The 14,656-nt window shown below is 41.7% G+C and overlaps 2 protein-coding genes across 2 annotated transcripts; both read right to left on the bottom strand.

Moving 5' to 3' along the window:
• Nucleotides 1-770: 770 nt before the first annotated feature.
• Nucleotides 771-5,753, bottom strand: kifbp (kinesin family binding protein). Its single transcript, XM_015953785.3, has 13 exons — nucleotides 5,255-5,753; nucleotides 5,045-5,143; nucleotides 4,682-4,761; nucleotides 4,555-4,613; nucleotides 4,351-4,475; nucleotides 4,140-4,233; nucleotides 3,852-3,964; nucleotides 3,588-3,737; nucleotides 2,952-3,026; nucleotides 2,300-2,462; nucleotides 2,050-2,224; nucleotides 1,773-1,958; nucleotides 771-1,690 (listed from the first exon to the last, which is right to left on the bottom strand). Exons 1-13 carry the CDS (start codon nucleotides 5,714-5,716, stop codon nucleotides 1,552-1,554), a joined length of 1,920 nt encoding a protein of 639 aa, XP_015809271.3. The 5' UTR covers nucleotides 5,717-5,753; the 3' UTR covers nucleotides 771-1,551.
• Nucleotides 5,754-11,436: 5,683 nt separating this feature from the next.
• mpc1 (mitochondrial pyruvate carrier 1) lies at nucleotides 11,437-14,017 on the bottom strand. Its single transcript, XM_054732189.2, has 4 exons — nucleotides 13,807-14,017; nucleotides 12,810-12,906; nucleotides 12,355-12,487; nucleotides 11,437-12,147 (listed from the first exon to the last, which is right to left on the bottom strand). Exons 1-4 carry the CDS (start codon nucleotides 13,879-13,881, stop codon nucleotides 12,120-12,122), a joined length of 333 nt encoding a protein of 110 aa, XP_054588164.1. The 5' UTR covers nucleotides 13,882-14,017; the 3' UTR covers nucleotides 11,437-12,119.
• Nucleotides 14,018-14,656: the final 639 nt, after the last annotated feature.

Below are 14,656 nucleotides of genomic sequence, written 5' to 3'. Positions count from 1 at the left end.
AAATTTGGGGGTGACTTGGTGTTCAAATCCTTAACTATAGTTCAAGTTCAGTGGTTAAACTCTGGCCTGATTAAGGTGGAATTACATTAATAGAGCCTGTCTGATAGAATTCAACAGGATCTCAAAAAAGAAACAAAGCTAAGAAAATTCAAGAACTCTCAACATTTAATATTTATTAGTTTTAAGGAAACTTTCTGTAAAAAAATGGGGTTTTGATTGGTTAATTCATTTTTTAAGAAGGTAGATGATTATTTTTTAAATTGGGCAAAGTTAGATTTTTTTTCCTTTAATGTGTTTAATAATTACAGACTTGATTAAAGTAATACAAATGCACATAAGTTATTTAATTTTGAAAAATATATTTAATAATTAGGGGCTGTGCAGTGGTTAGAGCTGTTGCCTTGCAGCGAGAAGGTCCTAGTTCGATTTCCGGCCTGGGATCTTTCTGCATGGAGTTTGCATGTTCTCCCTGTGCATAGGCTTCCTCCCAGTCCAAAAACATGACTGTTAGGTTGATTGGTCTGTCTAAATTGTCCTTAGGTGAGAGTGTGTGTGTGTGCATGATAGTTTGTCCTGTGTGTCTCTGTGTTGCCTTGCGATGGACTGGCTCTCTGTCCAGGGTGTACCCCACCTACTTGCCCGTTGACTGCTGGAGATAGGCACCATAGATTTATCTGAAATGCTGATTTAAAGTCAAATTAATTTTAAATGTTAAGAAAACATGTAAATAAATGTCATCACCAATCACACCCAGTTTATAATGAATAACATGGTTTTTAAAGAGTTTAACTTTTATTTGCAAATCTTACTCTCATCTGCAAAGAAACAAGAGATCCTTCAAACCTTAAACACAAGACTGTGGTCCCATTTCATGACTTTGATAAGAAACACACTAGTACTGCAGAATACTAGATTACTGATTTATTCTGCTGACTTGCAGAAGAAGAATCTGAGAACTGGATCGACTGGACTGCTCCTCACCTCAGGGTGCTCATTGTCAACGCCACAAGAATTCTAGTTTTAGCACGCACCAACATTTCTGCTGCAATCAGAGAGGAGCTGAAACAATACAACTTCTGGGGACTTGACAGAAGTCCCACCAGTTAAAACCAGAAGACATTTACATAGTGCAATAATTATAAATATGAACTAAATTCATACATATAAAACGTCAACGCACCTGCTATGAAAACTGAGAAAACGCTGCTAAATGATTGGTTTAGTGATAAATCTACAAAGGCTGCAGCTCTGCAGATGGAATGTAAACAGGACATTTGGAAACAAAATCATGCTTTAGTGTTTAGTTGCCTTTTCCTTTGATACTTTTATTTTGATAGTATATATAGCCTGTATCGTACAGAGGCATCTTTAAAAAGCAGCATGCTCACTACACAGAGGAAAACACGTCACTGAAAAAGGTACACAGTTAGAACAGGGATCCAAAGATGTAGCGTTTGGTTCCTCTGAGTGCGGAGCGTCCACTGACGATGACCGACTGGCACATCAGAATAAAGCCGAACGCAATCGGTTCTGCAGCCATTCAGAAGAGGCTCAGTTGTTGGCGGCCATCCTCGCTTTGAGGCGGTTGATTTTGAGAGGGAGGAGGCCGACCATCTCTTTGCTCAGCTCCAGCTCCGTCTCCACGGCAGCTGCTGCCTCAGGGTGAGCCTCGCAATACTGCACCACGTACCTACACAACAGGACACAAGGTATCACCGCACTGTTGCCATTTCTTTATTTAAGCTGCTTGTAAATAAAAATACAAGACGTACTTGTAGTTTTGCAGGGAGCTGTCGAGGTTTTCCAGCTGAACGGCAGGTGAGGAGCTGATCAGTTTGCTGTGCAGTCGGGCTACTCTGAACCTAGCCACCAGAGCTGGTCTGAGCACCTCCTCCTCCAGGTGCTCCGGAGGCTTTCCCTCGGGAGAACACAGAGAATCCAGGAACATCTGGAAGAACCTGGAGATGAGAGGATCACACAAATCCTTCAGGAGAGCGTTGAAACAAACAGAAACTCAATCTGGTGCTTCGAACCCAAATGCACTCCTACTTGGCAGAAGCAGAGCAGAGATGGTTGAACTTCTTAATGGTGTGGCTGTCTGAGGCCTGTGCATCTGCTTGTCTGTTGGCCAGAGTCAGTTTGAGGTCCATCATGTCGCTGTAGGTCTCAGCCAACTCAAACATCAGCTGTCGGCGGATCATTAGGTAGTACTGAGAATTCAGGTCTGGAGGAAAAACAAGGAGAGTCACAGAGGAAGACTTTCTTAAGAATTTTAAAGGAAAAACAACAACAGCTGTACCGTTGCAGATCGGCTCCAACATGTCGACTCTTCGTTTGTGCATTTTGCAGCGACGCTCCAGGTCTTCCTCAAAGAAAGCCAGGGCCCGGAACAGAGCACTGTGGTCCTGCAGAATCTCGATGTGGTCCGTGACGTAGCCGTCCATCTGATAGTACTCTTTAGCCTTGGAGATGGAAGGAAGGAAGCAGCTAACCGTCAACCACAAAAACAACGTTTCACGCAGACACATTAGCTCTGTGGCTTTAAGATCAGGTAATGTCCCTAAAGTGCAGGTTAAGCATCTTTATGAAGAAATCATGTGACTTAATGACACAAAAACACATTTTAACAACAGAGCAGAACCAAATCCTTCTTTTCACTAAATATTAATGTTAAAATCCTTTTGAAATAATTATTTTGCAATCAAAATAAATTTTATTTATTCGGACAAATTAACATTTTTAAAAAGGCTTTTTTGAAAAAATGTAGAAAACTTGTGCTTTTTAAAAATTGGAAAAATCAAATTTATAGTTTCAAATACAAATGATGTTCTATGCTGGTAAAGAATTACTGTAAGGTGTTTAAACTCCACATTCCTGCAGAGTTCCTCTACTTGTGATGTAATATACGAGTTTCAGTCAATTAAACAGAGACGGTTTCCTGCTGTGCGTACCTGCGTGACATAATTCTGTCCCACCAGAAAAACCGATCTGGCCTCCGTGAAGTCCAGAGGTAGCAAACACATGACCTGTAAGAGACGGAGGACGCAAAACAAACCAAAAACACAAAAAAGCAGTCAGCAAAGTGACTTAATAAAATCTATAGAATAGCGCCCCCTACTGACAAGGCACCCAAAGTCCTCATTAATAGTTTTTAAGATTCTCTTATTATATTAAACATTCAAACTTATATAATGAAAAAAACAAACAAAACATAATGCACAGTGAAATGAAGGAATTTGACAAAAATAAAAATGACAAAGCTACTAGGGTTGCTCGACATTGGCCTTTTGTTATCTTACAGATATCCGACATCTTCTGACTCTTAATTTCTTGATACGAACATCTCATTTCTTCTATCATGCATGCTTGAATTTTACACACTTTTTGTGTAATATTTTTTAAATACAAAATCATAATTGTGAGATTAACTTAATCCACTCCATGTTTCTTTACTACATTAACGCAGTGTGTGTGTGTGTGTGTGTGTGTGTGTGCATTTAAAGAAAATGTAAACAAAGCTTTATGACCTCATAAAACAAAGACCCACACAATAACCAACATAAAGTTTGAACTCGGGTGACTCAGACCTTTTCTTCCACACTTGCAATAGAATCAAAAGTGTCTTCAGAGCCAAACAGCAGAGCACTCTTCCTCCCTTTTTCTTCCTCCTCCTCCTGTCGTCGTCTCGCTCTCCTCAGCTCATCCTGACGATCCGTATCCAGCTCACCGATGTTGTCCTGCACGAACACCCACAAGACTTTCATACAAGACTTAAAAACCAGCGTGAAGATCTGACAGTTAGAGGAATTTATTCCGTTTCTCTGGTTTTCGTTAACAGGCACAAACAGTACCTCCAGGAGTTTCTTAGCATCCTGTAGGAGATTTAGACAATATTTAATCCAACATCTCGCCATCTCTGCTCTCTTCTGTCTGAGCTGTTCTCTGCGCTCGCTCTCCGCCTCACCTGAGTCGGACAGAAAGAGACGATCGGATGTGCCAGTGACCAAAGAGAGGAATGATAAACAAGTCTAGAGGAACAGGGTGAAGCAAGGTGAAGCAAGGAGAGGTGAAAACTACGCCGGTTTACTCGACTCTGGGACAGGCGTTTAAATAAAATGTTTTCATGAGAGGGCTCTTACTTTCCTGAGCTACGGCCTCAGACGGAACCTCTCCAGCCAAACCTGAAACAACAGTAGCTGCTGCAAGGCAATGCCTGCCCTCCATGTATCGGCCCTGAGAAGAACACCAGCACAAATGCGAGACGCTTACTAAAGTTTACAACAGAAGAATCAACATCCTTTGAGATTTTAACTCATAAGTCAACAATTTCCCGTTGCACCCAAGTGGTACCTTTGGGATGTAATACTGAGACAGCGCAGCTGCATTCAGAGCCCACTCCATCGGGTTGAACTGGTTTAACTGTAACTGTCTCTGCAGGGTGCAGTGGCAGTAGGTGGCAGCACGCTCTTTCTGACCTGAGAGACAAACGATGGTGAAACATCCATATGTAATCTAAACTACCCGGTAACGAGAACTTCAGCCACACACACTCACCGAGGTTTGTATACACTTGAGCGAGGTAGTACATGGTGTGGGTGTAGGCCAGCTCGAACCTGGTGGAAGAGAAATATAATTTAAAACGTGCAGAGCATGCTTATGGAAGCTGGGGTTCAGAAATTACCTCTTGATCCTTTCCTGGTGTGTCAGCAGGTTCTCCTCTGCACTAAAGTACTCCGTCATGTCGGTGGGAGGAGTCCCATCCTTCACGAGGCACAGAAAACACAACAATCCCAGATGTTGGGGAGGATTTGACCTCATAAAATTTCAACTGCAGTGTTTGTGATTATATATTATATATACGAGACTCATTGGCCGCGTAAAATACACAGAAAGGGTCGTGAGAAGCGTGATGACAGAACAGGAACAGAGCAATGTGGTCCTGATGAACAAGCGTGCTGCAAATGAAATGTCCAAATAAAAACAGTTCTGGATCAGCTACAGTTTGAGTGAGTGCACCAGCAGCTGCTCAGAAAACCTAACTGACCTCCTTCATGTAACGCTGGTAGATGGACTCCGCTTTTTCCAGGTACTCTTGAGCCATCTCGGTCTCATCTCGGCCAGCCCAGAGGATGCCCAGCTGGTTCTGACGGAACGGAGAGCAAACACACACACACCATCAGCTTATGTACTCACACACCTGAAATGATGCCAACTCCGCCATTACTAAACCAGATGAAACGTCATCGTTCGTTACCCTGACATTAATGAACAGCGACACATTCTCCGACGACACCCCGCATCTCTCCAGCAGCTTCATGCAGTTCATCAGATGCTCCTGCCCGGCTGACAGCTCCTCCGTGTCCACATGGTTGACGCCCAGAAAATATTCCACAGCTCCGAGCTTGGCCACTCGCTTCCCCGCTGGGGAGTCACCGCTGAAGCCCCGAGAGAAGACACCCTCCTCCTTTTGGTCGTCCACCGGCTGCTCCGTCGGTAGCTGGTCCCCGCTCTCTCCGCCGTCGGCGTCCTGCTCACCGTCACCAGCTTCTAAACTCTTCAGTGAACAATAGATTTCTCTGAGAAGTTCCCGGGCTTTGTACTTGGAACGGAACGGGTCGTTCTCTGGGTCATTTCTAGATTCTACTTCGGTGAGATTTTGGGCGTTGTTGAATTTGTCGCATATAGCTCTCCACTCATCACTATGGAAGGACGCCATGTTTGTTTTCTTCTGGGTCCTTTTATTGTTGCATTACTGCCGCCTGCTGGACGAATCTGGTCTCTACAATCAAATGACCTCAAACAAAACGGTTACTTTTTTCTAAACCTGTGAAAATTCTACGTTTTATTATAAAGAATACCAAAACAAGAGTTTATTTAGATTTTATTTTTCTCCCCCAAAATCGTTAAAGAGCAAGTCACCCCAAATCAACTTTTTTTCTGATAAACTATATAAATGTGTATGTAATCGCGCTGCAGGCACATGTAGTCAATAGTTTAGCACTTTAGTGCATTTTAGTTAAAATTTAAAATTTCTGCCTGAAACTGTCAGTGTTGTGTCATTGTCAGGTAAAAACTGCACTACATTTGAATTTAAATCTGCCATCGCTATTGGCTAAGAGGTGCCCTAAAACGTTAGGACATTCTAGAACATTCTTCTTCCGGCTCTTGGAGGGTGCAGACGCTTTTTTTCCTCCTCTCCTCCATATGTTATCCTCAAGGCCCTCTGTCTGTCTGTGTGTGCTGGGTGCATGGCTGCTTCTGCATTTTTCTGGAAACTGAAATTCACTTAAATGGATCTCGTCAGTTGGTCTCTCAACGTGATTGATAAAGTTTTTTCAACGATGAGAACAGGAGAAGGGGCTCCTGGATGCCCCGCTGGGACAGACCCAGTTGGACACATCATGGACTCCTGGAAACAGTGGAACTTGATTTGTTTATCTCAGCTGTCTGTGGAGGACTCTGAAGACGTGTGGGTATTCGTGGTGTTGGTGTCAGGTTTCCTGCTCATTGATCTTGGAGGCTACCTGGCTTACCGGAAAATTAACGAGCTGTCGAGGATTATTGGCCTGATCCCGGAGCTCAGAGATGGTTTGCACCGCGCTGTGAATTCACAGACTCAAATAATTGTCGAGATGAATCGTAAGCTTGGAACTTTGGCCGAGATTCCTTCATTGGCACAAAAGGGTGCCATCAAGGAGAGAGTGAACGAATCAGCACGGATTGGGATAGATTAATGTCCATTATTGGGATTTTGAGAGTTTGAGGACCAACAAACTGTAAGACAGAGAGGAAGTTATCTCTGTCTAGCCCCAAAACAATTTCTAATCGGAATCTGGAGCCCTTGAGCCTGCAAGGCTCCAACGAAAACTCCCCCCTCAGAAGATATATGGAATGTGCCGTCGCTATGGCAGCTCAACTCTGTCTCCTTTCCCAGCCTGGGCGGGACTGCGGGAAGGCCGCTGAAATGTTCCAGGGTCACTGCAACTAGGGCTGCAACAACGAATCGATAAATTCGATGAAAATCGATTACTAAAAGCGTTGGCAACGAATTGCGTCATCGATTCGTTGTGTCGCACAACTCTTCCAAAAGCGCCCCCCCTTCCCGCCCGCCGTTGCGCGCAGACCAGAGCAAGTCAGATCAGCGCGAGGGAGAGCCGCAGATCAGCGCGAGGGAGAGCCGCAGATCAGCGCGAGGGAGAGCCGGCAGATCAGCGCGAGGGAGAGCCGCAGATCAGCGCGAGGGAGAGCCGGCAGACTTGCGCTGCTGCGAACCGGTTCCGCATTGTTGCACAGCGATCCAGGCAGCTGCTTCCAGCGCACGGTCCATTCTCAAAGTGGCGCAACCAAAAAACTATAATTAGCACACGATCGTTCATGTCCGCACATGTTCTCTATTTTCTGTCTTATTTGTGCCTGAAGCCCTCTGCTACTGCGGAGCTCATCACCTGTGCTGTGGTGATGTCACCTCACGCAGCATCGAAAACGCGCTCTGCGCTTTTCGGTCAGGAGATCCCTTTGACCTGCTCAAAAGTAACTGATGAGGTGAAAAGGTAAGAATCCAGGCAACAGATTTTCTGGAGAATTAAGAGGAGATGCAGGAAGATGAGAGACAGACAGGACAGGAAAATAGTTCAATAAAAACAAGAAAACAAAACAAAGTGTTGAAAAGTCAAATGTAGGTAGATTTATCACCACTACACGTTTTTACCTATAAAACAATAAGTTATACACATGTCATATTTATACATCTGATACAATTCAGATCACCTTCAAAACTCAGTCACACACCCAGGGCCGTTTCAAGACATTTTGGGGGCCAAGGCAAAATGCCCCCCCCCCCCCCCAATAACTGGGCTCCCCAGAAGCCTCTGTGTAATTCATGCCCTCTCCAGTAGTGTTAGTTATACAGTGTTTATAAAAGCCCCTCAGACATTACTGACATGTTCTAATATTATCAGATGAAAAACTAAATTATCAGACATGCTGTCTCATCTGCTTCTTTTCTAAACTTGCAAAAAGTAACAAAACCATTTGAAAGCCACTATTTGTGGATTCTCTGAAAGTTTCCATGGAGTTTGTGACAACTTATTTTTTCATTGATCCTATCGTCTAATCTCACAGCTGAAACAAGCATCCTTAATAATCTGTGCACAGGAAGCTTACCGATGCTGTAGTAAAACAAAAGGTATAAAAATTTATTATTAATAAAACCTTGTTGCAGCACTAAAGCATAAAAATTAGATTTTGCATTAAATATGCAAAATATTTACATATGAATTGTTTTAGAGCCCTTTAATTGGCAGAATCTGATATTAATTTAGTTCTTATAAAAAATGGGTCCCAACATGGTTTGTGTGGCGTTGCCATAGTGTGACGTCATAGGCACAGATCCCCTGTCCTCTTGTTTGGAAATGGAAATATGATCACCCTACATTAAACAAACTGTCCACCCGGGCTTTTGCACTGCACAGAGACGCTTCGCTGCCTACGACTGAACGTCAGTTGAGAGTCAGTCTCATGCAGACTGACCAATGAAGAGAGGGCCTCAAGTTAAGACCCTCTCCTCATTGGTCAGTCCACACGAGGTGGGTCAAAGGTTACTCTGGGCGGGTTACGTGTTGTCAGGCATTCAAGTATTGAGTATATTTACTGCATATTACAGTAAAATATTCTGTATGTGACCACATTATGGTGATCCTCGGGTCGTGATGATGGAGCCCTTGAATATTGTTGCCCAGGGTACAACAAAGTGTTAATCTGGCCCTGGTTCCGCCGTCACATTCCCGCAGAAACTGGTTGATCACACCGGGGCCAGACTACTAGCATGTGGTTTTACAGCCACAATGTCCTCAGAAGCAAAAACGCTTTTCAAAGGGAGGGAGGAGTCCTAACTGTTGCTGCAGGCGTGTTGTGTGAGAGTGCAGTTATATACTGGTTAATATATTTTTGGGTTCAGTTGCTTTCATGTGGCCTAATGTGAGTCTATTTGGGATCATTGGAATGATCAGCAGCATTTCTTGATGTGACTTTATGGCAGTTGCCCAGGGCATCATCGCAAGGAGGATGGCATTCATTTACTTTTGTTTTATTTGGTATTTTTTCAGTCATTTTTGGAAATAGTGATCAATTTTGATTAATTCACAGCCTATGTTTAATTACATTTAAAATAAATGTCAACAGATGAGATCAAACAAAACAGATGAGAATTGCCCTTAACTTGGACCAAGCATTTTAGGTCACAGATAGATGTAGCTTAGGGTCTCTGTCTATACACCTTATAAGACAATTTAGGTGATGGCATGTTGTTTTTCTGCTATTGAACTGTTTTCTAATAATGTTGTGTTAAATAAAGTGAAGGAAGGAGAGAAATAACGTTTCCCTAGCAGTTTTTAAAAATTTCCCCATGTAATCCGATTAATCGATTAATCGTGTCGAGACCCCATCCGATTAATCGATTATCCAAATAATCGTTTGTTGCAGCCCTAACTGCAACCCTCCAACCCTCAATGCTCCTCCCCCATCCACATTGAGGTGACATGCGCTGCTTATTGTGGCTGCAGGAACTGAAGTGGGGATAGTCCCAACCCACCACCCCACCTAGTGGACACTTATGTTGTGTTGTCTGAAGTCTGTTGCATATCTCTATTTGAGGTGTTTTTTTGCAGAGCAAAGCTGTCCTCCTGGTGGAGGGTAACTCTGAAGTGCCTTTTTCCCCCTCCACCTGAACCAATCCTCATGTAGCCCTCTGATCTCTATTAAGGTAGCGCAAGTCGGGGTTGTGAATGACCACAGTCACCAATTCTTGTCATGTGTCTCTCCCATGTATGTCTGATCTCTGAATTGTGTGTACTGAAACTCTAATTTCTCTCTGGGATTAATAAAATATCTTTGATTTGATTTGATAGCTGGTACCATATGATGTCACAATGTCATTGTGAGCCTGTGTGTGTATGTATTTGTTAGCGGCTCCACCCTCTAGGGTCTGCTAGGCAACAGCATTCGTTGCATTTTTCAAACAGGAAGTGGGAGTTGAGTAAGAATCTGAGAAATGTGTTTTGTGTTCTTTTGTCACGTTTCCTATGAGCACACTAAACCTACAGCTGATAACCTTTACTTATTATTACAGTCATGTCTTCATGTATATGATATCCAGAAGCACGTGAGGATGTGTTTCAGCTGCTAACAGGCACCAGAATTAAAATTGAAAATTAAACAAATGTGAACTCTAACGCGATATCTTCATCCATAGTCACCCGCGAGCTACACATGCAGCACCCCCTAATACTGCTGCTTCCGTCTGTTTTCCAGGCGAGGAGCAGCTCAACTTGAACAAGGCCATTGTGACATCATATGGTACCAGCTAATGTTCTAGGGTACTTCTTAGCCAATAGCAATGGTGGATTTAAATTTAATTGCAGTGCAGTTTTTACCTGACAACGGCACAACACGGACAGTTTTAGGCAGAAAATTAAAATTTGAACTAAAATGCACTTAAGTGCAAAACTATTGACTGCACTTGTCTGCTGCATGATTAGACACACATTTATGTAGTTTATCAGAAAAAAGTTGATTTGGAGGTGATTTGCTGTTACAAAGTTTAATTCTCCTAAAATGTGATTCATACCACGCATGCAGTTGTTTGAGAGTGAAATTATCCACTGCTGCATTGTCAATTAAGCAATATCACACAAGAGGGAGTGTGCTGTTGCTGAATATCAGCACTGGTGTGATTCGGTTGTAGGCACGAGGCTGCAGGCCGAGTGCCATAGATAATCACACCAGTGCTGATATTCAGCAACAACACACAACCTCGAGTGTGATATTGCTTTTATGCAACAGTTCTACCTACTCATTTTATTTTTATAGCAACAATAAGCAACAACAGATAATGATTTTGTTCATTTATTTAATCATTTATCAGGCTCCGCCAACACATAGTCCCAACATGAAACGGAGACTCAGACAAGGCTGTTTCTAGGCAACACAAACATTTTCTACATAACGGTTAGAACGCCTGTGCACAGCGGAGTGATACTGTTTGTAAACAGTCCCAGTGCTGTTATAGTCCAACATCAGCACTCTTGGAAAGTCTCTTGACCTATCAAATCCCTCTGTCTGAACTAACTGTTGTAGAATTATAGATTAAAACATTAATACTTATTTGAAGTTAAACTCGAATAAATCTGTAAAATTATCAGCACCAACTAAAGGTGTGCATAAATGTGAAATTGATTTGTAACTTTAGTTCCTCTTTTAAATTAAAACTGAGCTAAATTTGCTGTAGGGTTGCTCAATGCCATAACCTAACTAATACTACACTGTAAATGTAACCTAGCTCCTAACAATGAACATTGGTATTTATTATGAGACAAAACAGGCAATAATGGCAGTTGTGGAGCTTTATATAAAACAAACAAAAATCACTGAAAACACAACAAATTTTAAGTTTAATTTATTTAAACAAACCCAGAGAACCCAGACATGAATCAAGGGATATTATAGAGGAATCATACAATGACCATATGTTGATTAAACTCCAAACAGGAACATTAATCATAGACGGATTATTATTATTATTATTTTATTGTATTGCTTCTCAGACACAGCAGAAGACATCATGACTGATGTACGGATGAAAAATGATGTGTAGACAGTAATTCTATAACATGGCACAAGCATCAGCGTAGAGTGAATCCTAATTTCAAAACAAGTTAAAAGCTTAAAGAAATTCTGTTTTTGTGACCTGTAATGACTTAACTGACAAAAAACTATATAGTATGGGGGCATGGTGTTAAAGACTACAGCACCCACGAGTCTGTGTGCAAGGCATCGGTTACTTTAATTACCTTAGTTCACGGTCTACTATAGTGACACACTCAATGCAGCAAAAACCTAATGTGTTACAATCCAGCTTTATTATGGAGAGAAGCTTCAGCTTTCTATGTTCTGTGTCCTAAAATGACTAAACCTCCTCAGCAGTGATCAGTCACAAACCACAAAGATAGAAGAAATGGCTATAAGTGCAAACGATTGGATGAGATGTTTAGATGAAGGAGTTCTGATGTCCAGCTGGTTTTTAAAGCAGCATTCTGCAGCAGTGCCTCTACGTCACTCCACCACTAAGATCCCGTCTTGCTCTTCTCCATGCTGAAATAACAGCAAAAGAGAGACCATTTCTACACAATAAACACTCTTGTTTTAGCAAATATTTAACATGTGAATCTTTTTTTAGTTTTTCTATTTACACAGATCAACCATTGTGATATTAAACAAACGGAAAATACTATTTCGGCTCAGTAGTCATGGAAAAATTAATACTCAGACGATAAAAATATACAGAATAGAAAATCTCACTTGTATTTGATGAGACGACTTCCCTGGATTAGTTGTGCAGACTCATTGGTTAGATGGCAGGCAAAGAGAAGCCAGTTACGTGGCTGAACCTTGTAAGCAAACCTCATGAAAAGCAGCGAGTAACAGCACAAAGCTGAGGGAAAAGAAAACAAACAAACAAACACAACTTTTTAGAGTACTTTGTATTTCTCACACCCTCTTCATTTAGGATTCCTAAGGCTTTAACCGGTAATATAACACAGCTTAAATTTCACTTCCTTCAACAAAAGAACAGCATTTAGTAGACATTACAGGTCAGTGACAAAGTTATTTAGATCATGTAGTCAGTATGTTTTATTCAGTCTACTTAAACTCAGTTTGAAATTCAGAACTTGACCTAAAAGCTGATCTAGTAAACTATCTTGACAGTAAATAATTTGTTAACCCTGACCTACACGTGCGTTTGTATGCCTTACCGAAGGTCATCCTGCCACTGATGATTTCAGGGCTCTTCTTCATGTCTGTGATGGCAGCTATTGGAAGACCCCAGTTTGCTACTGGACCCCAGAAGTGCTGCAAAAGTCACATTTATTATGACCTGATTAAACTATAGAACAGAACTAAGAACTTGATGGTGCATTTTTATGTTGTGATTCACAAAATCAGAAGGATGTGACAAAATATGTTTTGAATGTATAGTGTATGACCGCCCCTGATAGTGGGAAAGGAGGAATGTGTGTAGAAACAAACATTCAAAATGTAAAGACAACCCATTAGACGATGAATGGAACTTACCGTGCTGTTTGTTGGTATATTTTGGTTTGTTGCCACATAGAAAAGAAAAAGACAAACGGAGATAAATTATAAACAAGCAAGCCAATGACACATTGAGTAAATACAGAAAAATAAACCAAAAACCTAAAAATAAATACATAAAAAGATATGGGTGTATACTGCACTTCATTTTCTTTTGTAAACCGTTTTTTTTACAAAACGTGTACAAAGCTGGTAAAGTTTAAGTACCACAAAGATCATGAACATTGTTCAGAGCTAAAAGTACACAAGTGTCACTCATTACGTCACCAATGTCCAAACATAAACTTTACTCTGGATTTTAGCTACACAGACTTTGCCATCACACTACCATAAAAAACTACACCCTTGAAATACATTAACATAGATTTATTTGATTTGCGCTTTATTGGGAAGAGTAAACAATTAAAAACCGAGTTTCATACAAAACGTTCTTTGATCTGACAGGTATGGGACAAGGTGGTAGCTCAATCGTCCTTGAAAACTCTCCACCTTTACCTGTGTTATGGACGATGTCACACAATAACAAAAATATTTATTACCTATAGTTTAAATACAGATGAAACGAGGACGGAAAACTTAGGATAGCGTTCCTTAAAAAGCCCCAACTAGCTTCATTAGCGTTGTGTTGAGGAATAGAAAGCTAATAGATAATAACACAAACCTCATCAGATAGTCTCTGAACTCTTTGCTCCTGAGGTGGTCAATAGCTTTACGAGCAATTGTCCCCGCCATGGTTTAGCTTCAGGGTAATATTTGTTTTAGCAGAGAGTTTTCTAGGAGGACTGAAGGGCGACTAGCTACGAGCTCAGAGGACGACAACGCCGAATTCCATCAAAAACATTTACGACACTGTTGCAAAATTGTGTTCTACGTCTTGTTCTGGGATTTTTTAAGGTCGTAAACTCCGTGGAACTGCATACTGCCACCGTGTGGATGGGTGTACAGATTCTGAGACACGTTACATCAGGAGTAGGGCACATGACACATGTCTGGTAGCGAGCCCTGGTCCTGGAAAACCAGCATGTTTAAGTTGTTACCTTCTTTCAGCACAGTCGATTCACCTGTTCAGCAGCCCACCAGGCTCTGTAGTAGCTGTTAATCACCTGCTGAATAAAATCAGATGTGTTGAAGTAGGGAAACCTCTAAAACTGCTGGAGCAGGACTGGAGTTTTCTAGCCATGCATTACACAAGTATTCACATACACATTGATTATTCGTGGGCCAGACATGGTCAACGCACCTGTTTTCATGTTGCTGCTGCACTCTTAAAAAACGCATTTGCATTTTTCATATTTTATATTGGGGTGTGTCTGCTTTGTCCGTGTCTGGGTTCCACAAAAATAAACAATAATGAACAAGAGACTGCTTCTAGACCTGCGGAAAGAGAGAAGAAAAAAAATGGACATGTGATGGCCACACCCATGTCCACACAACAGTGAACAGGTTCTCCACTTCCTACCAAGAACTCTGCTACAATCTACTTCTTTGTCTGGCAAAATTCTTCATA

Source organism: Nothobranchius furzeri, chromosome 9, assembly GCF_043380555.1.
Source record: "Nothobranchius furzeri strain GRZ-AD chromosome 9, NfurGRZ-RIMD1, whole genome shotgun sequence".
Lineage (NCBI taxonomy): Eukaryota > Metazoa > Chordata > Actinopteri > Cyprinodontiformes > Nothobranchiidae > Nothobranchius > Nothobranchius furzeri.
The sequence above is the reverse complement of the archived record's forward strand: the minus strand, read 5'-3'. Positions and strand labels throughout refer to the sequence as shown.